Source organism: Ambystoma mexicanum, chromosome 13 (assembly GCF_040938575.1).
Source record: "Ambystoma mexicanum isolate Mex_15411 chromosome 13, UKY_AmexF1_1, whole genome shotgun sequence".
In the NCBI taxonomy this organism is placed as follows: Eukaryota; Metazoa; Chordata; class Amphibia; order Caudata; family Ambystomatidae; genus Ambystoma; species Ambystoma mexicanum.
Genome location: NC_090938.1, coordinates 523,782,679 through 523,809,159, shown reverse-complemented (window position 1 = coordinate 523,809,159; position 26,481 = coordinate 523,782,679). Strand labels below are relative to the sequence as shown.

The window sequence follows — 26,481 nt, the reverse complement described above, 5'->3', positions numbered from 1 at the left end:
AAAATGATTACCGATGGTGGTTAAAAACACATAAAAGGTCGAGAAAATTGGTAAATTGGCAGCACACGGTTAGTACATTGTGTAGTAGAAACACTCGGAATATTTGGTCTATTCTAGGTGAAGCCAAAGGGCAGAAATCTGCATATATGGTCAACCCTATAGGTAACAGTGAATGGACCGCTTACCTGGAAAAGCGTAATGGTGGGACTAGTAACAATATTACCAACTCTGTGTATATGAAACCTAAGTCGCCCCCTTTTGTGGTGACTATTAAAGAGCTACAAAGCAGAATTGAAGAGTTAAATTCGTCCCGTGCCCCGGGGCCGAATGGACTCTCCAATGTGGTGCTGAAGCGAAATCCCTTCTTTTGGGCCTGCCTACTTAAAATACTATTTAGGAAGATTCTGTACGAGGGCCAAATACCGCCATCTTGGCAGGTAGCAATCCTCATACCTGTGTTTAAAAAAGGCAATAGAACTGAACCGGAAAACTATCGGCTATTGTCTATGTTGGATTGCACTGGCAAGATATTTGCTGCTCTTATACTTAGTGAACTCCTGAAATGGGTGGAGAGTGCGGGCATTTTGGATAAATTCCAGAGTGGCTTCAGGGCAGGTTACTCGACCACCCATAATCTGTTCATAATGAATACACTCAGAATCAAGGCCTTAACACATTCTAATCCTCCATTGTATGCACTCTTTATAGATTTTAGGGCTGCTTTTGATTCGGTGAATCGTTCTCTCCTATGGAAGAAACTCAGGAGATTAGGCTGCCCTGAAACCTTACTCTATTATTTAGAACTCCTACATACAAATAATACGGTACAGGTGCGACTAGATAATTCTGGGGCAGTGACTAAACCCGTTCCCCAGACTAGAGGGGTGAAGCAGGGATGTGTCACAGCCCCCACTTTGTACAACCTATTCGTATCTGATGCGCCAGAATGCTTACAGGGAATCAACAACTGCCCACCAAAGATTGGCCCTAGTCATTGCCCCATGCTTGCATATGCAGATGACTTAGTGATCCTTGATCATACCTTTAGTGGGATCCTAAGATCTGCAAAACAATTATGGGGTCATGCTGAGGCCAATGAACTTGTGATCAATATCAGAAAAACAAATCTATTACTGTTTTCGGCAGGAAGAGTAGCCAGACCTCGCATGATGATAGGAGTGACTGAAATTAATTATACCCCCAGCTATAAATACTTAGGTGTCGAATTTGATCATAAGGGAAATTATCTCACCTGTATTCAATTGCGCAGAACAAAAGCGGCACAACTCACAGCACTCATATACAAATTCACGCGAGAACGGAGTGGTTTCTCAATATGGGCGGCACGACAGTTGTATATCCAATGTTTGGCCCCGATGGTTACCTATGGGCTTGATCCCCTCTACAATATGAACTTGGGATGGCTACAGTTGGTTGAGGGTAATTTCTGGAGGAAAATCCTTGGCCTCCCCCAGTGTATACCCATGGCCTTGATTAGATTGGAACTAGGAATTAGTTCTCTCAGGGCCATGGTTTTGAAAAAACGGATGGAATTATACATCCGTCTTAAGAACGACCCTGTGAACGGCCTTCTTATTTGTATCAGCAGGGATATGGAGGCAGGCAGGCTGAAAAATTTTGAAACCCAGCTGAATAAACTATGTGAGGAAACCTGTTGGCTGCCGGAGTGGGGTCGAGAAAACAAGTGCCTGTTCAACAATTTTGAGTATCGTCTCAAGTTGTGGGACTGGCAATGTAATTATATTCACCTTGAAGGGCTGAAAAGTTACAGTTTTGTCTCATATGTTCTCTACACTTTTATGAAGGCGCAGCCTTATTTAAACCTCTGCCCGTCGGATCAATTGAGGCGCTTCCTTCTACTCCTTCGTATTAACCACCTCCCAATATTGGCGGCCAGGGGTCAGGAGATGGGCCTAGACAAAACGGAGAGGTATTGTAGAATATGTGAATTGCCCAATGAACTTGAAACTGCTCGACATGTTCTAACATCGTGCAATGGGATGAGAGCTAGTTGTATTAAACATCTAGGTAGATTTGTGCATAATTCTGAATCTATAGAGCAAGCAGAATTCTGGATACAGTGTGTCAATACCCTTAACCCTAAACTACATATAGCACTATTCCAGGTGTGGCGGGATGCTTTTGCTTGTGCACAACTAAATCGTAGAGGGAACCTTGGAATAATAATAATGTAGTAGGAAATATGCATGCATGCTTGTCTGTTCCTCTTCTTATCTATACTTGTTTAAGGAGCAGAGTTGAACAAAGATGTTTATGTATTTCATTTATGTATTTATAGGAGGCTGTATAGCTGCAAATCTTGTACATTTTGAAATATTATATGATTATAGGATTTTATGATGATGAATATCTATTTATTTATTTGTATTTTCTTTTATGTTGGAATATGTGTAAAGTTTGTACGTATGTACTAAACTATATCACATTAATAAATATTATTATTACAACACAACTAGATCAAATAATATTAGAGGACCCTCTAACATCTTGTTGACCTCAGGCAGAATTTGTTAGTGAGCTGACATTCCTTCTTTTGACATGGCAATTCTCTCCAGTGTCAATGTCATTCTGACTCCCAAGAAGTCAACCCTTAGCAGAGTGAAAACAGAGAAAAACTGCCCAAGCAAGGCTTTGCAATTCTGCCCCTGCTGCTGTGTGAACTGTGGTGAGAGGATTCCTCCCTCTACTGAGACAGATGAAGGACTACTGCAACCATCATTGCCAAAGCTAACTCCTGTAAGGCGAAGCTCTGCCTCTCTCAACCACTGGATGCCTGTCTAGGTTTCCCTCCCTTGAGCATTTGGGCACAACTGGCTCATTGTTCGAAATCTCCTTTGACACCCTTTTTCAGCTTGCAGGACCTGCACATCTGCTCCATCATAGAGGATGTGCATATGCAGTGGCCATTTACTTGAACACCAATCCTGGGCCCTTAGCAGCTATGCTCAGTAACTTGATAATTCCCAGAACAGAATTAATTGAAAGTTGATGGGGAGGGTCAAAGACAGGGAGGGGAGGAAAAGACAGAAGCCCCTTGAGAGTTCCAAAATAATACAAGGGGTCTTTATTATTTCTCTCCAGTTGTGGCAGATTGTGAAACTATGCCCCCTATAGAAAATGTGTGCTCCTTGTGTTCTTGACTTACCACATGAGGCAGAAGAGAAGAAGAATCCCCTTGATGTTTTTGGTTTATTCCTGGACTGAGCGGATAAGGAAGAATCTTATTGATTCAGCTCCTGCCCTGGAACTGGAAGACCCTAAAGCCCAAAGGTGCTCTGCTGCAATCCACCTTTTGGGATGAACTACTTTGAAAGAATGCTTTATTTGCTGTAGTCGATAAAGTCTTTGTTGACATCCTGTTTGTTTTATCTCTCTTGAGCAGAAAGGTAATGCCCAGAATGTTTCCTTGGTCTGTGACACTAGCCAAGTATGTTGTGTATGTACATAGTTGGACATCACGGTCAATGCACATTTCCTTTGTGACATGTCATAAAGCCCCCTGTCTGACACTGGGGACAACTGGTTGGTTGAACAAAGGGGTCTGGTACCCACCCAAACCATAGGATGAAGGGCTCAGAGGAGGTACATGGGGGAATCCCCTCAAAGATCATTAAATAAGTCAGGGGCCTGTCACAGGGGCGCTCACCTGGACCAGTTTAGGGGGGACACTGGCACTTTAAGGGATATCGGTAGGACCTTAAGGGGGCTCCAACTCATATCCCATCAAACCCATAAGCCTTGTCCGCACAACGATAACCATGGGAGACATGTCTTAGGACACTTGTAGTCTGCAAGAGAACCTAACAGCCTCACTAGTTGGACTAAACTCCTCAGAGAGGAACAACAAACACACATTCTTTGACAGGCAACTTATAAATACAGAAACACTCCAAAACCACTTGATTTAGGGCCTGACAGTACAGCAAAGCCCAGTTCAAAGACCTGTGCACTGGTAGTGATCAGGCACACGTCATATGTACCTGCAACTGATATAATGCTGCAGAGGCATTGTACATGACTACGGGTGTTTCCCGGGGCAAGTGATACAATGTATCAAAAGACTGCTCTGGCGGTCGTGACCAGACATGGTTCAAGATGGCTGCGTAAATTCTAGCCCAGCGAGTCGCCTTCCTTCCCAAAATCGGAGAGGCAGGAGACATGCCAATTTGTGTAATGAAGGTGAGGACAGCCTGCGCAGACTTCTGGGGATACTGAAATTTGCAAAGAATCGCTCATGGGAATAATGGAACAGCCAGAATAGCTTAACTCTAGGGCCTACCTGACTCTAAGATGGCGACTCCACTAGAACCTGGCCTGCTGTCCGCTACTGGGTGGTATGGGTAGAGAACTGCAGGGAGGTTCACATCTCAGTGGAGGACTTATAGTCGGTGAGGGGCCCCCGTGGAGAGGCAGGAATTAAAAAGACCCACAGAGGCCTGGGTCGTGGACCAGCTGAGTCCACACAGGCTAGGTGGGTCATTCTCCTATTCTGAGGTGGTGGTCGACTGGGGTAGTCTTCCCCACCCACCTGGTGGAGCCTGCAGAGATGAGATGCACCGAGCTGGCCGACAATGCAGGATCCCCCTGGGACAGCTGACCGGACCAAGAGGCGCCAGATTGATGGCTGCAGTCAGGCTGTAACCACCATTGCAGCGGGAGTACCCTTGACAGGGTTGCATCCCATAGACAGTACACTGGAATGTGCCCTCAGGGGAAGAGTTAAACTTCATGGATGAAGGTTCATCATAATAATGCTTTGACCTGCAGGAACCCCATGAACCCCATTTCTGAAGGGGGGTAATTGAGGGGAAATCCTCCCAGGTGCAAAATCAGACAGCTGGTGGAGAGATCTTAGTACCACATGCCACACAGACAAGGGAAGAAGCAGGAGAACAAAGGCCTAGTCAAGCGTTCTTCACCGAACGGACCCTGCTGAAAACTTGAGAATGGCCGAGGGTGGGCGGCCGGTCCTCCATACACTGGAGAGCTGAGAAGAGAAAGCAGGTGCAGGGGGATGCCCACTTGGCAAGAAGAATTGGGGGCACTCACTAAGCAGAACCTACTTAGCTGTATGGCAAACCAGAGAAAAGGCATGGAAAAAGAAATACTCGAAGATAATCTATTGCTATGAAGCAGCAGTTACTTTCCAAAACAAGGAGAGTGGAGGCCAACGAGACGGCCAAGGAGGTCATTTTGGCTAACTTTCCCTTTGTTAATAGCCCAGGCTGCGAGATTATTTTCCTTTTGCATGCCCAAATAGCCCTTTCATTCTGCGCACTTTTGTTATTGCCACCCGCTCTCTGTGTGCCCCTATGCATAATCAATTCACCTTCACCTAGTTGGGGGATTTTGTTGGATCGTAGCTCCATATCACACAGAATAGCGCAAGGGGGAACGCTGACTAAAAGAAGGAGCTGAAGAAAGGAACAGCGAGAGAATGAAGGACTTTACCTCGAGCAGTACACTGCACGCAGCGCACAGTGAACAGTCAACAGTCCGCTTTCTGCCACTTCCTGGTGCGCGCGCTGGTGTGCTGATCAGGAAGTACTTAAAGGTTCCACTCGGTGGGCGGGGGCGGAATTCACAGTCTCCAAACCAATGACAGGGCTCTGATACAAAGAACACAGGAGGAGAAACGTTAGGAAGGTATGATTAAATCCTGATATTACTACGTCACACGGAGTTCGGGAGGGAGGAGAGCACGGAAACTTAGGCGAGGAGAGAGCACAGGGGTTAGGCGGGGAGGTGGAAGCACTACACGTGGAAGCAAGGAGGGGCTGTTTAAAAATAGTTACTTTGCATAGTTTGATCCACGTCACGGCATGTGTAACATCAAAGTCCTTCCTCCTGCTGAAAATACAGCATCTGCACGAAAGTGGATCGGAACAGTCAACAGTCCACTTTCTATCACTTCCTGGTGCGCGCGCTGGGGCGCTGATCAGGAAGCACTTCAAGGTTCCACTCAGCGGGCGGGTCGCAGGATTCACAGTCTCCAAACCAATGACAGGGCTTTTGCATAGGATGATCCACGTCACGGTGTGTATAACATCAAACGCCTTCCTCCTGCTGAAAATACAGCGTCTGCATGAAAGTGGATCGGAACAGTCAACAGTCCACTTTCTGCCACTTCCTGTGAGAGATTGAGAGATAATGAGAGATTAAAAATCTAGAACAGGCCCACAAGTCCAAAGGGACCAGGAAAACATTGATGAGCTTGCATAAAGCAAGAAAACAGCTGGGGGACCTCCAAACGAACCAGGCATAATTTTTGCTTTGTATGCCAACAATACATTCTACAAATTCAGAAACAAACCCTCTAAGCCCTAGTTTATCAACTAAAGGCCTGTAGAAGAAACAATAAGGGAACAAAGCTAAGAAATGCCCACGGTGAGAAAATCTTTCGGGAAACTAAGCTAAAGCAGTTTAGATTTATCTATGAAGCACTCTATTCAAGTGAAACTGACACAGGTCAGGTGCCAAGGTTCTTGAGTTTGGACCTCATCAAACAGATATAAAAGAAGGAAGTTATAAGTGTAATAGGGACTCACAAACTCAGGAAATCCCCAGATCCCTCTTTTATAAAATATTTCAGGATATGCTGCTCCAACCTATGACCAATCTTTTTAACGGCATAATGCAAAGCAGGCAATTATGATAGCTATGGCAGATGCACTGATCTCAGTCTAGCATCATCAAGGGAAGAACCCAGAACTATGTTCCACGTACTGCCCAATTTTTCTCTTAAATATAGATGCGAAGATCTATGCAACTATATTGGCTATAAGGATTGAATGGGTCCTGCCAGGGTTGGTTGGTGTACAACACTGGATTTGTGGTGGGCTACCAATCAGCAGACAATGTACATAAGCTCATTGATCAGGTTGGCATTTCGCACAAGAAGAAGAGCTGCACAAAAGGCCTTTGACTTGGTGGAATGGGACTTCTTAAGGGACGCTCTGAAAACATTAGGAATAGGTACAATGATTATAAAGGCAATAACGGCCATATATGCTACCCCTTCAGTGAAAATTCAAGCAAATGGCTTCTTTCCAGAGCCCTTTCAACTGTGGAGGGGCCTAGACAGGGATGTCCCTTGTCCCCCTTTCTGTTCGCTATGGTAATGGAGACATTTTCTCAACATATTAGAAACTGTCCTGAATACATGTGGATTCGATATGGGGGTAGTAAATACAAGATCTCACTGTTTGCAGATGACATACTGTTGTCATTGTCCAATCCTGAGGCCTCTTTATCAGAGTTGCAATGAATTTTGGTAGAATTTGAAGCAGCATCTGGATTTAAGGTCAACTTGCAAAGTCGGAGATGTTAAACATTAACAATTCGGCTGAGTCTTGGGAGGCTCTGAAGGATATTATTTCTTTGAGGGATGCAGACATAGCTTAAAATATCTAGGGTTCAGAATGCCAGCTAAAATAAAGCATCTCTATAAGGTAAATCTTATTTCAACAATCCAAGAGGTGAAGAAAGATCTGAGATCCTGGAAACATATCTCTGTTAGGAAAGATTTCCTTTATTGCACCTTTCCTTCCATCATTATGGAACCTCCCCAACTTTTTGCTTTTATTTTTTAATCTGATCTGAACCTTTTACAGTGCAGTTGTATTTATTTATTTGTAAAGCGCAGCCAAGCCCTGGGGCAACTGGGCGCTAATTCTTACAAGTTACACAAATATAGGATATACAATGAACATTAAAGCATATGTCATGAGGAAACTGGCATGTCCTTCAGGCTGTCAGTACTGGAAAACCGTGTTTGCCTTAGTCGTGTTACTGTGTTACTACTTTTTGTTACTTTTGTATAACTTGTGGTAACTTTCTATCATTGTACAATGCAGCTTACACTGCAGTACAATGGGGTAAATGTTTGTTTTACCCTAGACAGACACACAGAGGATTTTTGGTTACTCTGGGTGTGCTAAAAGCATAAACTGGTGGGGACTTTTTGTTTTAGCTTTGCCGCGTTTACCGTGTTTGGCTACTAACTGTGGGTACTGGTCAAACATGGCCGTGCCACGAGATTTTTCGCTTGTCCTTTTGCCATCTTGTTCTTTAGCCTTCTTCCTGGTCTCAGAGGCCAGGAAAATCCTTATAAGGAATTCCAGGGACCGGTAAAGAAGAAGCTTTTGACGGGCTACTGGAGGGCTGTGTGTGTTTACTGGCAGGATGTTGGCTGGGACTGTCTGGTCCCAATCCACTAACTGGTTTCAGTGTGTCTGAGTGGTATGCATGAATTTTCCCACCAGAGGTCCTGATTGGACAACTGCTGGGGTCTGTGTGTGGGCTAGACCTGTCATTGACTAGTGGGAGTTTTAGCTCTTACCTTGCTTTTAGAATAAGAAGAGGACCCCTGCACCCATTCTTCAGAGATCCTTCGAGAAACCTGAAGGAGCTAAGTATCCTATCGAGCTGCAAGGCCCTGCAAAGAAACTGAGGCCTGACTGAAACAGGCCTGGCAACCAACTTCTGCTGCTGTCCTGGAGGAGCCCCGTCTTTCTTGTGATCTTTAGCAGTCCTGCGAAGGAGCTGCAACCTTTGGAGTGGAGAGACCATCCATTCCCGATGTCTGCTCGGTGCCCTGCCAAAGAAAGCCTTTGGAAGTGCCCCAGAAACGTCCTGTGGCCGATCAGCTTCGACTTTGGGCTACCGTGCTGCCAGCACCACTGTTGCGATTTTTGACCTGGAACTTGGGGGATCCTCAGCTAGGACTACAAGACTGATATCTACAGAATTCTGGCATCCTAGCATCGAGGGAACCCGAGATAGGGTGGAAAGTCTGACCGCGGCTGCTTACCTGACTCCAGTCCAGTCCTGAGAGGGGTCCTGCATCGTGATTTGCTGCAATCTTCCATCGAGAGTCCTTGCAGTAGTGAAAGAGACCAACCGGAGACTAGCTAGAACCCGCAACCCCTGTGAATCGAAGGACTGTGCTTTTCGGCGATAAAAGCAAACTCGGACCCTCTTCCTTTTTCCTGCTAAGCCTGGGGAAGAATTGGAGTATGGGGGTAAGTTACAGAGCTTCTTACCTACCACTATACTCCCGTTATAAGTAAATGGGCTTATAATAAACCTTTATTCTAACAATTCTGGCTTTGCCATTGCTTGCTTGTGCAAGACTTCTGAAAGTTAGGGCTACTTTTGGTAGTTAGTTTTACTTGTACCCTGACCATAAGAACCATTCACTGGACCCCAGCGACCCTACCTGCATTTATTCCTGCTTCAAAGATTCTGTGGAACCTTTACCTGAACTATTGGGCAAAAGGCCCCAGACAACTTAGGGCTGGGCAATTTTTGTTAGAGATCATCTCTGTGGACCTTGGGTGCATAATACCAATCTAACCTTTCCTTTGGAAAGGTTTATGATATGTATTATGTTCTATAATAAGTGACTGTATATATGTATCTATTGTTTATCAGTGCTGTGTGATAACTCAACTTGCTAGTAGTCATTTTTCATAGTGTGTTTTGGCCAAAAAATAATAACTATTTTTGTACATCCTGTCTAAGTGCCATTTGTGTTTCCCATTGTGTGACCTCATTGTGGACTGTTGTAACTTGAGTGTCGTGCTGATATGTGAGACCTCCGTCCCCAAGTGCCATACAGAGAGATAGTAGAATCACTCTCTGTGCAACCTTTAAGGCCACAGGTGGAGAAGACCGGAACCGCGGAGTACTGGAAGCCCCAATGAAGCTGTTAAGAAAAAATGAGGTTAAGTACCAGGCAAACAGGATAACTCAAGATGTGCAAAAAAAAAAAAAAAGGTCTTACCGGGTGTTGGCAAAACAGATGGGGGAAGACCTAATGGAAGGGAAGTAGTTCCGGGACTCACGCGGACAGTGGTCCTGAGTGGGAGGAAGCGGAGTGCACCCACTGATGTTCATAATCAAAACTCCATCTGATAATGTCCTATACTCAGGGTTGTGCTTGGCAGCAGGATTCTAGACAGGGAAGAGTGAACAAGGAAGTCCGTGAAACAGTCCAAGGTCAGCAGCCAGGGTAACAATCCAAAGTCCTTAGAGTAGTAGCCAGGAGGGTAATCCAAAAGAAGTTCGTGATGTGTTAGCCGGGTGTTAGCCGGGTCCAAGATTCCAAAAAATAGAGCTGAATACACGAAGCCAAACAGAGTCTCAGGGAAACAGCTGTGAAGCGCAGTACTGGAGCAAGTCACGGCTTTTGTACCGTTCGCTTCCTGGTCACATGATATGGAACTACGTCATGTGATCGCGAGTCCAGATCACGTGATCGGGTAGGCACAGCAACGCGACGCGAGGACTCTCCTCTGTACTTACTGCTGCCTAATCTCCACGGCAACTGCCAATGGAGAAATGGCCGCAATCATGACTGCGGGGTGCGAGCGTAAAGGTGCTGTTGCGTTCGACCGTGGGGCGGCCCAGACCGCCAACGTGAGCCCTGGAACTTGTAGGACGTAAGTGAAGGGCACAATCGGCTGAGGGGAACCTGGGGCCACGGGTGGGACGGCCGGAGGGTATGACATGGACCCTTTAAAAGCTCACCACCTCTGAAGATCTGAGCTTAGACCGCTACCTGAACAGGTTTGGCTACAGCTCCCCAGAGTTGTCCCTGTCACAATATAGGTTGGCCTTCTACACATCTGTCCACCAGGCTAGAGTATAGAAATTCAGTCCGAACAAATTGGTGGCAGCGGTGGGATGACCCAATCCACATAACATCTGGGTGTTTTGTGAAAAGGATCTGTATTGAGCACCACAGTGTAGATCACTGGTGGTGTGTCCGGATAATACTTAAACAGAACACTATAATTTTTGATTGCCTTGTAGAAACAAGTCACCTACTGTACTAGATATCATGGAAACAATCACATTCACCACTTTTAAGTGCCTCCAAAGTGGATCAGTTAAAAAAGTTGTGTGTAGATAGGGGCTTGACGGTCTCTGGCACAAAAGCAGAGTTGTTTGTGAAAGTTCTGTAATTTGGAAGACATAAGGTTGTGCCTAACTTAGCAAATGGTCCCGATAGTGGAGATGGGGCTGGACCCAGCACCAGTAATGTAATTGCTGCCACTGCAGTGGCTAATGATGAGGACGAGGAGGAAGAAAGTGCATCCTCTGAACGTTTGCCTGTCAACACCTCAGATGCTGAGGCATTATTTTACCTGAAAAATCAGAAACTCAGGCTTAATGAAAAAGAGTTTGAGTTCAATATGGCCAGGTTGGATTTTGAGAGGATGGAAAGGCAGTAAGACAGAGATCACCAGCTGGAGCTTGCCAAGTGCCAGGCTTCACAAGGTTCCTCAAGACAATCTGGCAATGTTCTGGGTTCTCTTCACATCATAGGTTTCCAAAAGCTCTCTTAAGTATGTATGAAGAGAAGAATTACATCATTAACTGGCTTGCAACTTTTGAGTATGCATGTGAGGTACAAGGAGTGAGTGATGCTGACAGGATTGCATGGTTGATCAGCATACTGCCCCATTCTGGCAGCAGTGTCATTATGGAAACGTCAAAGGCTGATAGATTAGACCTTGTGAAACTATAGCAATCTCTTATCCTCATTTTTGGGAGGTTACGAGAGTATTAAAAAAAATAATGTATGACCTATGTAACATTAGTTGCAGATTACTTGAAAAATGTGTGTGGCTGGATAGAGGGCTATCAAGTAACCACCTTTGAGGGTATGATCCATTTGGTCATGCTTGAACATATTTTTGCCTCTTGTTCCCCAGAAATTAAGCAGCATTTGGCTGGCTCAAATGAGTTAAATCCAAAGAGGCAGCAATTGCTGCTGACTTATGGGTATCATCTAGAGTGTCCCATAAGGACACGCCTGTTTCAGGTAAGCAGATGGAGGGAAAGAAGCAGAAAGAGAAAGAGGGTGGGGGTACTGGTAAAACTAACTATGTCCAAGAAGGCACATAAAAAGGTTAATAAGGGGAATTTATCAGAATCAGGTCAGGGCAATGGGACTAACCCTCCCAAGCATGAAGGTGGTTTTTCCAAACCTCCCAGTGCGTCAAGTTCCAGTGGGACCACAGGAAGCGGGACCCCAAATGTAAGGGTAAGACCTTGGAGGTCCCCTCTGCTACTCTGGCCTTCTCTTAGTATGAGGAAGAAGAGATGGCAGGGGTGTCCTTCCCTTTAGACTGCAGCCCTTCAGAGGAAGAGTCAGAAATTAGTCTAGATTCCTTGGAAGCTAGTAGTGCTGGAGCACTGGGTCCCATCCCAGTACTGTTGCATAGTTATAATTCTTCTGAGGATAGTGTTCAGGTAGTAGGTGTAACTACCTCTATTGTTAGGTACTCTGGGCCCAATCCTACTGATGTAGCTTCCTTCATGGTAAACCCACAGGTTCTGACCAGAATTCCTGTGGGGGATACCCAGTTGGCTGGTAGCCCCTCTTTTAATGTTCCAGTAGCACCTGTCATTCAAGCTGTGAATAGAAAAATTGTCAGGGCATCTTTCAATATGAGGGGGGTGGTTCCTAGAAGAGTGCTGTTTGAACTTAGTCTTCAAGAGTTAGGTCCTGAGAGACACTCACCAGACCCTTCAAGCACTAGGTCTCAGGAGCAGGCTGTCTAAGCTAAGCCCAAGAGAAAACCTAGGCCAAAGGGGAAACCCATGGCCAGGAGTCGGAAACAGAGGCAGAGGGAAAGAGAATATCCCTCCTGCCTTACCTACATCTGTTGAGGTGGTTGGAAGAGTCCCTATTCCTAGTTTGGAAGAAGGACCCCAGAAAAAACAAACCTTGAGTCCTATGGGCCTCCTCAGCTGCTTAGCATACAGGTAGAAGAGAGTCCCAGGAGAGAGAGCAGTATGGGCAAACAGAAGGGAAAACCATCATGGTTATGCCTATGGATTCTCCTCCAGTGAAACAGTTCAAAAGGAAGGTGGGTTACTTCAAAGTAAGCCCACAGAGCCCACCAGAGAAAACCTTGAGAGGTGGGAGGCTACTCAGGTTTTGAGGCCCTTCCTCCTAGAGTTGGTGTCTGACATTCCACTGGTAATGCACTTGAGTGTCAAGATATCACCTGTGTGGTCTAACACACATTTGTGCTGGCCCATGATGGGGGTCCCAGAAGAAACCCATTGTAGGAGTCTCACTCTCTGTCACCAGGTTGACAGGGGTGAGACAAGAGTTCGGTTACTCTAGAGTTCACTTTTAGGAGTGAACTCATTGTTACAAGAGACAAGGCCTAATTTGATTAGCCCTTTGACTTTGGAGACTTCAGGCAATAGGTCACAATTGGTGATTCCTGATCACAATCCCATATGTCCTTGTGCCACCCCACAGGGAATGACTGCCAAGTCAGTCATTGACACCCTCCTGTATGACAGTCCCCTCTGCTGTACTCAGTAGTGGTCAGGCCTAGTGGAGGGATGGTGAAGTGTCCTGTCAAGAGTCACTGAGCTGTCATCCACAGGAGGATGGTCTGAGAGAGAGAAATGTCAGCTCACTCCTAAGTTTGATTGGAGCATTCAGCGAGCCCCAGAGAGGAGGTGGGACCTTCTCCTGTCAAACCTGTTCTGTAAATCCCTGACAGTGGTCTGGGACTTGCCATGTTTCACAGCTTGGCAATGTTAACTATTCTCAAGGCTTTGGTGGACCTGGACAGGTTGCCATGCAGTTTCCTAGGAATAGTGTGGAGGACTTTATCCTGAGAGATAGAATTGGAGCCCTGCTTATGGCTATAGAGTGGGAGCCAGAGAAATCTGTGTCTCTCTGCCCTGTGCCAAAGCAGCCCTTCTAACGGCTTCAGTGAGGATGACCTAGTGTCCCTTCAACTGAACCCATATCTGCAGGGTGAGCTGGAGATTTTGCTGAGGCAACCTCCCCCGTGTTGTCACTGACATCCCTTATAACATGTTGGTGTAAACCAGACTGTATTCTGGGAGTGAGTAAACCCACCAAGTCTGGGTATTGTGGTGACTCAGAACAAAGAGGAAGTTTTGACAGTTGGTGTGAGATACACCCTATGTTGGAACAAAGAGTGTTTGAGAATTCTAGCTGTCCAGAGACCAGATCTGAGAATGCAGAGGGGTATACAGGTAAAGCCAGTTCTGGATTCTGTATGGACACTAGATCTCAGTATTCTGTCCTCAAGACAGAATCACACTCTTCACTAAGAGGTAACACCTTAGTGGATCAGCTCTGTACTGGAAAGTACAGCTGCTGTTATGATCTCTCTGCAGGGTATGGAAACATATCCCTTGCAGTCTATGCTGAGAAGGAGACTGCAGTCTTTGCCCTTTCAGAGCCTTACTTCAGTGTATGGTCTTCTGGATCGGTGGCTGCAACTGACACCTGTCAAATGAGGTTAGCCCCTGTTCTGAATGGGAAAATGGATCTCAGCAATGCATGTCTGGATGACATGGCAGATTCCACCCCACTTGGGAGGAACTGGGTATGACTCAAGAGACTGGGTGTCAGGACCTTCATCAGGCAAACTTGTTCAGGGAGACAACCAAGTGTCGATCTGAACAGGAGCCATTCGTCTTCCTCAAGCATGACTTTGGTGTATGTGGAGACAAGATGCAACCTCTTGTCAGTGAAGTACTTCATGAACAGAACTGGGCAACCCCCACTACCCAAGCCCAAGTGAGGACTTCCCTGGCCCTCACTGGGATGCATAGGAGCAAAGTGGCAGCCTATTGCAATATAGCTGGCCCTTTGACTGCCCTTACTGCTCATAGGGGACCTAAAGAGTTCTTATGGACCCCCACGTCTGAGAAGGCCTTCACTGGCCTGAAAGAATCCCTAGGTCAGACCCCTTGTTTAAGGGCACCTGATTGGAAGATATCTTTCTTAGTGCAGACAGATGCCCATGAACTCGGGATAGTTGGGAAACTTTCACAGCTTAATGAAAAAGTGAGGAACATCCTATATGTCTAGTCAGCTACCAGTTTAGGATTGGAAAACTCAGTTGGCCCCAGGTAGAGAAGAGTTGTTTTTCCATTGGATGGTGCCTTAGGAAGTTGAGGTCCTAGTTCCAGGGGACTCACTTCACTGTGTATGCTCACCCTAAGCCTTTGAAGTGGTTGAAGGATGTTAAAGGAGAGAATCCAAAGTGGCTCAGGTGGTTCATGAGTCTTTAGGCCTTGAACTTCACTATTAGGCATAGGGAAGATCCCAAATGTAGCAATTCTGATGGGCTATCCAAGAGGGATAACTGACTAGACTAGATTAGTTCCCCCTGTCCCTTACTCTGGGGGGTGGTTGTTAGGAAAGATTTCTCTTTACTGCACCGTTCCTTCCATATTTATGGAACCCCCAAACCTTTTGCTTTTATTTTTTAATCTGACCTGTACTTTTTACAGTGCAGTGAAGCGTTAAGCTTCACTGCACTGGCTTTTGCTCATATGTCATGGGGAAACTGACATGTCCTTCAGGCTGTCAGCACTGGGAAACCTAGTTTCCCTTAGTCGTGTTACTGTGTATCTACTTTTGGTTACTTCTGTATCAGTTGTGTAACATGTTACCATTGCACAATGCAGCGTACACTGCAGTACAATGGTGTACATGGAACAAGTTACTTATCTGTAACTTGTTCCTTCTCCAGCATGGGGTCTGGCATGGATTCACATGCTCATGAATACAAGAATACATAGCAGTACACACATGCACAACCACGGGAGGTGGCAAGGCTCAACATTAAGCATTTCAACAACTCAACATTAATCATCTCTTACCTCCTCACCAGGCTCACCTTCAAGCGAACAGGTTGCACAGCACTGCCTAGCTGACTCTGGACTCCTCCCTGAAATCCCGGTCGACACAGTAGAATCTCGTGAAGGTGTGCGTCCACCTCCACGTAGCAGCCCTGCAGATGTCCAGCAGGTGCACACCATACAGGAACGCCGTAGTAGCAGCGATCGCTCTGGTTGAATGGGGACACGGACGGCCGGGCAACGGTTGGTTTGCTAACCGGTGACAGTGCATGATGCAGCCGGAGAGCCATCTGGAAATGGAAGCCTTCGAGAGGGCCTTCCCTTAGTTCACAGGTCCAAAGTTCACAAACCGCTGTGATGTCTTCCGAAAACTCTTCATGCAGTCCACATATAACTTCAGCGCTCTAGCCACATCCAGCGAGTGCAAAGTTCTCTCAGCCGGCGACAAAGGCGACGGGAAGAAAACAAGTAACACCAAGGGTTCGTTGAGATGGAAGTCTGGCAGCACCTTGGGCATGAAAGAGGGGTGCATCCTCAGCACTACCCTTGTCTCGTGGAAAGTCAGATATGGAGGTTTACAGAAGAGGGCCTGGATCTCTCCCATTCGTTGTGCGGAGGGGATGGCCACAGAAAAGCTGTCTTCCACGATAAGAACTTCAGCGGTGCCGAGTGCAGGGGCGCGAATGGCTGCCCCATGAGCCTGGTCAGCATCACATTGAGCTCCCACGCCGGGGCCAGAGCCTTCACCAGCGGGAACGAGTGGAACAGTCCTTTCATGAACTCCTTCACCAGGCGATGTGACCACAGCGACGATCGCCCCGGAGTTCTGGTGTAGCGGGAGATAGCCGCCTGATGGATTTTGATGGAGGCATGTGCCAGCCCCGCCTTGGCCAGCAAAAGCAAGTATGGCAGCACTTGAGGGGCCGTGATCCACAGGGTGTTGATCTTCTGTGCACGGCACCAGACAGAGAACCTCTTCCACTTATGTACATAGCACTTAAGAGTCGAGGAAGCCCTGGCCTTTGCAAGGACTTCCTTGCAGTCCGCCGGGATGTTGTAGCCTCTGAACTCTAGTGCTGCAGGAGCCAGGCCTGCAGGTTCAGTGAACCCGGGTCGTGATGTAGGATGGCGCCTCCTTCCCTGGCGAGAAGACCTGCGTCCGTCGGCAGTTTGACTGGGGGAGACGCTGACACGTCCAGAAAGTCCGGGAACCATATCTGCCTCGGCCACGCCGGTGCGACGAGGATCATCCTGCACCAGGACCATCTGAGTTGACTGATGAGTCACAGAAGCAATGGTGAGAACGCATACAGGAACAGGCCGTCCCAGGGGTAAGAAAATGCATCGCCCATGCTCCCCGGCTGGGGAAACCTGCTGGTGAACCTCCGGCACTTGGTGTTCGTCGCCGTCGCGAACAGATCGATCTGGGCACTGCCCCACCGTCAAAATAGGAGATCCACTTGATACTGCCGAAGTTCCCACTCGTGGCAGGAGCGCAGCTCCCTGCTGAGTGAGTCGGCGACAGTGTTTTTCACTCCTGCCAGATGAAAAGGTACCAGGAATATCCCCAGGGCGACGGCCCAGTGCCACAGATCCTGCGCTTCCCTGGATGGGGCTGGTGATCTGGTACCCCCCTTCTTCCGGATGTAGAACATCGTGGTGGTGTTGTCAGTGAAGACCCGTACCACTTTGCCCTTGTGGGGCGGAAGGAAAGACTTGAGGGCCCAGAACACTGTCCGGAGTTCCAGGACCTTGATGTGCAGGGACCTCTCCTCCGGGAGCCAAAGGCCTCTTGCATGGAGATCTCCTGTGTACGCTCCCCTTCCCTCCAGGGAGGCGTCCATCATCACTGTTTCCTAGTGCGCTGGGGTCTGGAAGTCCATGCCCACTGCGAGATGCGCGCTGGTGCCCCACCATTGGATCACTTGACGGAAAGTCTCGTTGAGTGGGATCTTGTCTTTGAAGCTTCCCGCCACTTGCATCCAACGGACATCGAGGAACTCCTGCAGTGGCCGCATCCGCATCCGCAACCTGCACAGACGCACGAGGATGATGCACGATGGCATCATGCCGAGCAGGGTCTTGATGGTCCTCACCCTGGCCACTTCCACGGTCAACAGCCGTTGTACCTTGCCCAGGATGGCCCTTGTCCTTTCCTCTGACGGTGAGGCCAACCGCGCCACTGTGTTGAGTCTGGCTCCCAGGAACAGGGAGTCCTGTGGCGGTACCAAGTGGGACTTCGCAAAGTTGATCGAGAATCCCAGTTCCATGACCAGGTGTACGGTCTTCGCTGTGTGGTCGACGGCGAGTTCTCTTGTCCTTGCAAGGATGAGCCAATCATCCAGGTAGGGGTATACGCGGATCCCCTACAGGCGCAGCCACACCACCACTGGTGCCAGGCACTTGGTAAAGACCCTTGGAGCCGACTTTAACCCAAAGGGCAGGGTCTTGAACTAGTAGTGCCGCCCTTGGACCACGAAACGTAGGAACTTTCTATGTCCTTTGTGTATGGGGATGTGAAATTAAGCATGAAGTCCAGCGACGATAGGAAGTCGTCTTCCTCCAGCTGTCCCAGCACGTGCTGAAGGGTAACCAGCCGGAACTTCTGTTGTTTGATGTATTTGTTGAGGTGCCGAAGGTCCAGGATGGGCCGCCAGCCGCCGGTGTTCTTTCGGACGAGGAAGTACCACGGGTATACTCCAGAGCCCAGGCTCTTACCTCCAGAAGCAGCTGTGGAACGTGGTTTTCTTTCCTGGCCACAGGTGGGAAACGGGGGCACTTCCTTTGGAACTCCAGAGTGTGCCCATGGGCCAGGACAGGCAGCACCCAACGGTCGGTGGAGATGGACTCCCACACGCCGACCAAGTTCGCCAGCCGGCCTTCCACCGGGGTGCTTAGGTGGGGGCCTGACATCACGGCCGGTTCAGTCCTGCTTCGACAAAGCCTTGCCACCCTGGGCTCCTTGGCAACGACGCTGGTATCCACCGGCCTTGCTGCGGCCTCTGTAAGCTTCCTGTGACGAGGAATGGGTAGCTTGGCGATACGACGATGAACTGCCGCTGAATCCTTTGGAGGCACCTTGAGATTTGCCTCCGGAGGTCCAAAAGGACGGCCGTCATTGATGAAGTGTGCCTAGGGCACGGGCCGTCTTGGTGTCCGCTTTGATGGCTTGCAGCGACTCGTCCACCGCTTTCCCGAACAGGTTGATTCCATTGAAGGGCATGTCCAGTACCCTGGTCTGCACATCCTGACGGAAGTGGGTGGCCCTTAGCCAAACACACCTGTGAAGGCAAACGTTGTTGCCTATCTGACGAAAACCAGTATCAGCGATGTCAGTAGCTACAGTGATGGCGTGATCCGATGCCACCTCGCATTCTTGCAGGATTTCCAGGGCCTCTGCCCTCTTGTCGTCCGTGAGGAAGTCCGGGATAGGGGCGATCTTGAACCACAGCTCCCTATCATAGCCGGTCACGATCGCGAGGGCGTTGGCCACCTTGATGTTCGTTGCTGCCGACGAGATGACTTGACGTCCCATGGCGTCTAGCTTATTTCCCTCGCTGTCCGGCGGGGAAGGGGAGGATGACGCTGTCGCCCCTGCCGCTTTCTTCTTGCCTGCTGCAGAGACTACAGAATCCGGGGTCGGTTGTGCCTTGAGGCACATAGCGGAATCCTGGACCTGTTACTTCTTCTCGTATCGGTCTCTCTTCACAGGGGCCGTGGAATGTTTCTTCAAAAGGGACAGTCCTTCGTCCCATATGTCGTCCAATAGCGGCCCTGAGAGTACGGTTTTCCTCTTGGCTTCCGATTGTTGGTAAAGAAATCCCTCTTTCTTTTGTTCCTCGGGGCACAGCTGGAAATGCTCCGAGGCCCTGGCGATCATGGCATGAAAGGAGCCAATTTCGTTGGGGGTCGTGGGGGAGCCTGGGCGGGAGGTGATGGGAGATTAATTCCGTCGTCTCCACCGTCATCAGTCCCAGTTGTCGCCGTCTCTGTCCCTGTCTCCATCTCATCCCTCGGAAGGGGTATGGGGGTGAAGGCTGGAAGGGAAGGGGAGGATGGAGTCGCCTCTGCTTGCTCAGTGGGCTCCTCGACGGTCCAGGCGCCGCTGGATCGTCCACTGGGGGTAAGGGCAACCTTGTCCTTATCTCCGTACACAGGGTCTGCAAAGCCATCAGGATTGCTCCCGAATTGTCCTGTGGTGTAGGCATCAGTTGCAACGGGAACGTCGGCTGGGGAGTGGGGTCCTCCGTTTCCTCCATGGCCCGCGACTCCTCGTCGGCTCCACTGTTGCTCTATACGTCCGCCCCATCGGGATCCTTCCCGTAGGCCCTGACCTCCTCGAACTTCTTGTCCAGGATAACTTTGATGCCAGCCAGCTCATCCTCAGAGGTGGTGTCCGTTAGGGCTACCGTGCCCCACCCCTCTTTCTCGTCCCAGGGTTTCACATGGGTCTTCTCGATAGGCTGGAAAGGTGTTTCCCTTTGGGGTGGCAGGGAAACTCTAGGCCCGGAAGTCGTCTCCAATGGGGTAGCTCCCGCATGCTTCGCCAGGGCCGCCACGACTCCTTCAATTGAGGCTTTCGCCAGGTGAATCAGGGCCTTCATGACCTTGGGCGCGTCTGAGGCCTTCACCTTAGGGGGAGGGTCACCGCCTCACCCCCCCTTGGCTTTCTCCATCGGTATCGAACGGGGCTTCTCCCGAAGCTTACCCGGGTTCTCCCACTTCCTTTTCCCTGAGCCAGAGCATTGGCTCGTGGATGATGGCGTCGGTGACATCGCGCCCTGCAAGGCAGCCGAGGAGCCCGAACCAACAGTGCTCCCGGTGCCCACGGATTCGCGGTGCTTTGCCTTTTGTTGGGCCCCCATCACCGGAGCACCCTCAAAGGTCTTAGAAGACCGCTCTGACTTCTTCTCTCCTGCTACAGGGCTCTTCGCCTCCAGCCAGTCAGCGAGTCGTTTACGACGGTCCTTCATGGTCCGGATGGATATGTTCTTGCAGAACGCAGAGTCCTCCTCCATGTGCGACTCGTCGGCATGTAAGCAGTAGGAGCACCGGGAGTGCTTGTCTTCCTTAAAGATGTTCTGCAGTCCACATCCTGGGCAGTGCCTAAACAGTTTGGATCCAGTAGGCGTTGAATCTCCTTTGTCCTGGGCCATGTCCGAATCGGGGTAGGCCTCAAAGGTCTTCAGGAATCCTCCAAGAAGTGTAATTCGACGAAAATCCACCCTTGAGGGGCGTAGAAATTTTCGAAACGAGTCCCTGTTGATCAGAAGAAGAATCGGTGGAGCTTGAGGCTCGAATTGACAGAAAAAATAAGAGTAAACTCTTCGAAAAAACACAATACGCAGTAAAAGCTCGAGTGCTACAGCACGAGGACTCCCAACACTTGAACGTGCAGTAAAAATCTGAAGATGGCTGCCAGAGGAGGGGCTTAGGTAGAGGGCAGTCATTGGCTGGGGGCAGTATGACCCAGAGACCAGTGATTGGTTAATAGTAGAAAGACAGTTCAGAAACTAAACTGAAACTGATTTTTTCTTTACCAAGGATTCCCAGCCTGACGACGGGGAATATTCATGAGCATGTGAATCCATGCCAGACCCCATGCTGGAGAATGATTCTTTTACCCTAGATTCAGACTCGGGAGGATTTTTGGTTACTCTACGTGTGCTAAAAGGATAAGCTTGTGGCAGCAGTGACTTTTTCCCACTTTTTGGAGCTTTTCGTTTTACTCTTACTGTGTTTACCGCGTCTTGCTACTAACTGTGGGTACTGGTCAAACATGGCCGTGCCACAAGGTTTTTTGCTTCTCCTTTTGCCAACTTGTTCTTTATCCTTCTTCCTGGCCTGAGAGGCCAGGAAAATCCTTATAAGGACTTCCAGTGCCCAGGAAAGCAGAAGCTTTTGGCCGGCTACTGGAGGGCTGTGTGTGTTTGCTGGCAGGATGTGGGCTGAAACTGTCTGGTCCCAATCCACAAAGTGGTTTCAGTGTGTCTGAGTGGTATGCATGAATGTTTGTGCCAGTGCTCCTTATTGGACCATTGCTGGGGTGTATGTGTAGGCTAGTCCTGTCATTGGCTAGAGGGAGTTTCAGCTCCTACCTGGCTTTTTAGGATAAGAAGTCGTCCCCTGCACCCATTCTTCAGAGAGCCTGGAGAAACCTGAAGGAGCCATGTATCCTATCCAGCTGCAAGACCCTGCGAAGAAACCTGAGACCTGACTGAAGGAGGCCTGGCGATCAACTTCTGCTGCTGTCCTGGAGGAGCCCCGTCTTGCTTGTGATCTTTAGCAGTCCTACGACAAACTGCGACCCTTGGAGTGGTGGGACCACTCCTGATGGATGCTCGGTGCCCTGCCAAAGAAAGCCTTTGGAAGTGCCCCAGAACCGTCCTGTAGCAGACCAGCTTCGATTGTGGACTACCATGCTGCCCGGGTCACTATTCGGAGTTTCGACATGGAACTTGGTGGATCCTGAGCTGGCACTACAAGACTGACCTCTACGAAATGTCGGCGTCCTAGCATCGAGGAGACCCAAGATAGGAGGGAAAGTCTGATCGCAGCTGCTGAGTCCCTTTGCATCGCCGTGCTGCAGTGACCACCATCCGAAATCACTTACCTGGCTCGAGTCGAGTCCTGAGAGGGGTCCTGCATCGTGTTTGGCTGCAATCTTCCATCGCGAGTCATTGCAACAGTGAAAGACGCCAACCGGAGATCAGCTAGAACCTGTTACCCCTGTGAATCAAGGACTCTGACTTTCTGCAGGAAAAGCCACCTCGGATCCTCTTCCTTTTTCCTGCCAAGCCTGGGGAAGAATCAGAGAATGGGGGTAAGTTACAGAGCTTCTTACCTACCCCTATACTCCCATTGCAAGTCAATGGGCTTATAATAAACCTTTATTCTAACAATGTTGGCTTCACCATTGCTTGCTTGCACAAAACCTCTGAAAGTTGGGGCTACTTTTGGTAGTTAGTTTTACTTGTACACTTACCATAAGAAACCTTCACTGGACCCTAGAGACCCTCCTTGCATTTTTTCCTGCTTCAAAGATTCTGAGGAACTTTTACTGGAACTATTGGGCAAAAGGCCCCAGACAACTTAGGGCTGGACAATTTTAGTTAGGGATCATCTCTGTGGACCTGGGGTGTATAATACCAATCTAACCTTTCCTTTGCAGGAGTTTCTGATATGTATTATGTTCTTTAATAAGTGACTGTATATAAAGGGAAAATTAGAAAATTAGAAGAAAATTGAAATCGAGGTGGTAGGCCTCCCACTCAGGCATATTCTTTGTCTCAGGAGGATAGCTCAGGGGCAACATGCTCACCTTGGAAGCAAGACGACACAGAGCAACGCAGGTTTGATCCCCGGGTCTGTGCTTAGAAACCTCTGGGTATTAAGCGCGTTATAAATAACCAATCATATCATATCCTACCGCTGAAGGAGAGACCACTGGCAGTAAGAGAACTACCGCTCATTGCCATGGTGTTGGAAAGACTGGTGAGGAAATCGGGCCTTACCACTTTTCTGGGTCCGACTACCCCAATCCACGGGAATACCCAGTTTACGCCCACATACTAGCAAGTAGGTTTTGAGAAAAGGTTGGAAGGGGGATGCGAAATTATAGGACAGATGATCACTAGGGGCATGATTAAATTGTAGCAGGAGAGCATGGAAACATTTATGGTGGGTGAGCATACAGATTTGTATATTGGTAATTGAGATACTGGCGTCAGGACAAAGAGAGGGAGCTTCACGCCGATTCACAGCATTTTATGTCTTGGTGTTCTCTAGATGTGAAACCAAAGGATTCATATTCAATATCTATAACTTGCTCTTCCCGAAACAGATGTGTATGGAGGGATCCCACATGAAAGCCTGGCATAGAGATCTAGGAAGGGACCTGTAAAGGAATGGGCACAGGTCTGGAAACACACACATACATTCTCCACTTGCATTCAACATAGAGAACAGTCTTACAAAATGTTCTATCAGTGGTATTTAACACCAGATAGATAGGGAAAACACTGATGAGAAGATTCGGGACTCTACTGGAGAGGGTGCTGGGGAGCAGGCACTTCTTTGCACATTTGGTAGACCTCCCCCAAACTACCACCATACTGGGATGTAGCATTCATAGAGGTGGGAAACATGCTGCAGGTAAATATACACATTAATCTATTGAACTTCTGTTGAAGGCCTTCTTAGCGGCAAAGCTGGCCAATGGCCAGAAATGGAAGTCCCTTGGAAGCAGTTCACCAAGCTCAGGGAGACTCTGTGAAATGAAAAACCCTATTTTTCCCTGAAGGTCGACCTTCCCACATTTGCAGCAATCTACTCTCACCTTTTAAACCAGAACACAAATGCAACATGCCCGACTCAATAGGTTTGAGAGCTCTTTGGCTCCTTGATTTCTAATTTGAGGTGTACAAGAGTATGGGTGAATTTTGAAGGAAGCAAGTAAACAAGTAAAACATATATACGTATACAAGAATCTTGTTATAGTAGACCATGAAATATCTAGAGAATATTGAAGAAATCCCCAAAAGAATAGGATGAGCATCAGCCTACAATGCAATATGTTATTTTGGAGGGGGGTTAGGAGCGAGGGAGGTCACATTTGTCACACAGGCATGATTGTTTATTTTCAGCATTGTTGGATGCAATGTACTTTACTGTTTTGGGCAACTATTGGACAATGTTATGTGTTGCAGTTTTGAAAAAATGTAAATAAAAAGATTTCACATAAAAAACACTGCTGCCAGCGAGAGTTTTGATTTCTTGTGATATAGGTCATTCCATGTCAGATACTTTATTCTTAATGTGTTCACCTTTTTTCTTTTAATCACTGCACCTACTTTTTTCATCAGAAGCAGTAGCTAGATGCAGTGCGGCTTGACGGATACAACACAATGCAGCCCAATTGTGGGTCCTTTACTCTAGCCTATTCCACCAAGGCGGATGCCGGAGCGTTCTCCTGGTGCTGATCCCCTTGCTGATGCAGATAGCCGGCGGCTTGCAGTTTGTGGACAGTGGCAGCGGTGCTGGGAGCCGGGTGTCAGGTGGCTCTGAGTGTCTTCAAGTGCCGTGCTAGTGTCTGTCTGGCTGCCCCAGACTCGTTAGAGCACTGAGAGTCTCTAGAAGGCTCGGCCTGGAGGCTGAAATAAGTGGAAAGTAAGTGGATGGTCCCTCACTCCCCTCATCTCCCGACCTGGATTCTTGCTACCCCTGCACACCCTTCTGGTCTAGTTGGTGATATTTCTTTATATTCCCTGATATTCTCTGAAAAAGGGAATCAGGCATTGCAGTTAAGCTGCTGTGAGGCTGATCTGCTGACTGCTGGATCTGGTCAAGCTGCCCTCCTTTTTCCACAGCCATAACTGCTCTCATAGTCTTCAAGTCCTTACTGTTGGGATTATCTCGCTACCTGATAAACAGTACTACTGGAGGTGGCATAGTACTTCCTGCTGCTTACTCCAGTTGTTTAGCCCATCTATTCTTAGTACTCCTTAGCAGCTCTCTTCTCTTGCATCCAGCAATGACTACAAGACAAAAATCTAAGAAAGCTGGTCCTGCAAAAAATAGGAGAGTAAAACCACCCCCTCAACTCAAATGTCCATGGAGCTAACAAATACACACAGTCAACTATAAAATGGGCCCTAAGAAGCCAGAGAGTGATGGAGCAAAGCTGTTCCTTAAATGGAATTGATTTGAATATGAATCCTGTAAAGGGGCTTATAAAGCTTGAACATCAATAAGGAGACTGCACTGACAATGTCATCAGTGACTCTGCAAGGTTCGGATGAAGCCATACAGCAGCACCCGGTCCTTAGAAGAGAGCGTAAGCAGGATCTCAACATACCTCAAGCAAATAGAAATAGAGACTGAAATTATGGATATAGGAGAGGTATTAGAGATTCCTCACCTCCCTACGCAGGCAGCCAACGTGCCAGAAGGGTGCTGAGCCCGAAGCATAGCTGGTCATGAAATCACAACTCCCTCTGATAGATCAGTCCTGGAGGCATTGGAGCGCTCGATTGATTGGATGTACACATATAATTGGCAGGAGAATCTGTTTCCATGCCACCTCACATCTTGCCGTCCTTCTGTAGCTGTGGTTGAACTGATTGAGTTCCTTGGAAACATGAAGGGTATAACCTTGCTATCAAGAGGACATAACTATAAAGCAACTCTTTCAACGATGCCCAGAAAAAACATTTCTGCGATTCCCACTTTCGATGAAATCATCAGAGAGCATTGGCAAGAAAGGGAACGTGAGGCTCCTGCCACCCCAATTACCCACCCAACAAGCCTGAGTCGATCATCAAGTCCTAACCCACAAGATGTTCGAGCCCTGTGGTAGGCAATAGCAGCTACCCCCAACAGCAATCGGAAGCAGAGGTTTCGCTCCTCTTTTAGTGAATGATGATTCACCCTTAAGGAGCTTGGAAAGGGCGATAAGTGGTCAAAACACTGCAAGGAGCATGTATCTCGCCCGTTTGGACAAGTGCATTGAAATTATAGAATGACTTCTGAAAAGTTCAAGCAGGATATATGGGTGTCACTACAATGATCAAAAGGATGCTAGTAGAATGGTGGACAAAGCCTGTCAGACTTCTGCAGCGGTTATGTACAAACTGATCGTTATGTCCCCAGACCGATTGGCCTCAGGTGCGAAAACCTCTATGAAATTAGTATGGATATTGTCCAAGGAGGACATCCCGACAAGGGACACCCCAATACATGGCTATCAGTGGACAGCCAAAGAAGGGTCAGGGATAA

At 48.2% G+C, this 26,481-nt stretch overlaps 1 protein-coding gene across 5 annotated transcripts in view; it reads right to left on the bottom strand.

Moving 5' to 3' along the window:
- Window positions 1-26,481, bottom strand: part of LOC138521417 (spermatogenesis-associated protein 21-like) — a 1,690,677-nt gene that overhangs the window by 140,449 nt on the left and 1,523,747 nt on the right. Inside the window, exon 16 of one of the 5 annotated variants that reach the window (XM_069634223.1) lies at window positions 22,344-22,504. The exons of the other annotated variants lie outside the window; for them this stretch is intronic. Within the exon in view, the coding sequence (XP_069490324.1) occupies window positions 22,442-22,504 (63 nt within the window). The 3' untranslated portion in view covers window positions 22,344-22,441. Of the gene's footprint in view, window positions 1-22,343; window positions 22,505-26,481 lie in introns of those variants that run through there. 5 annotated transcript variants of the gene reach the window in all.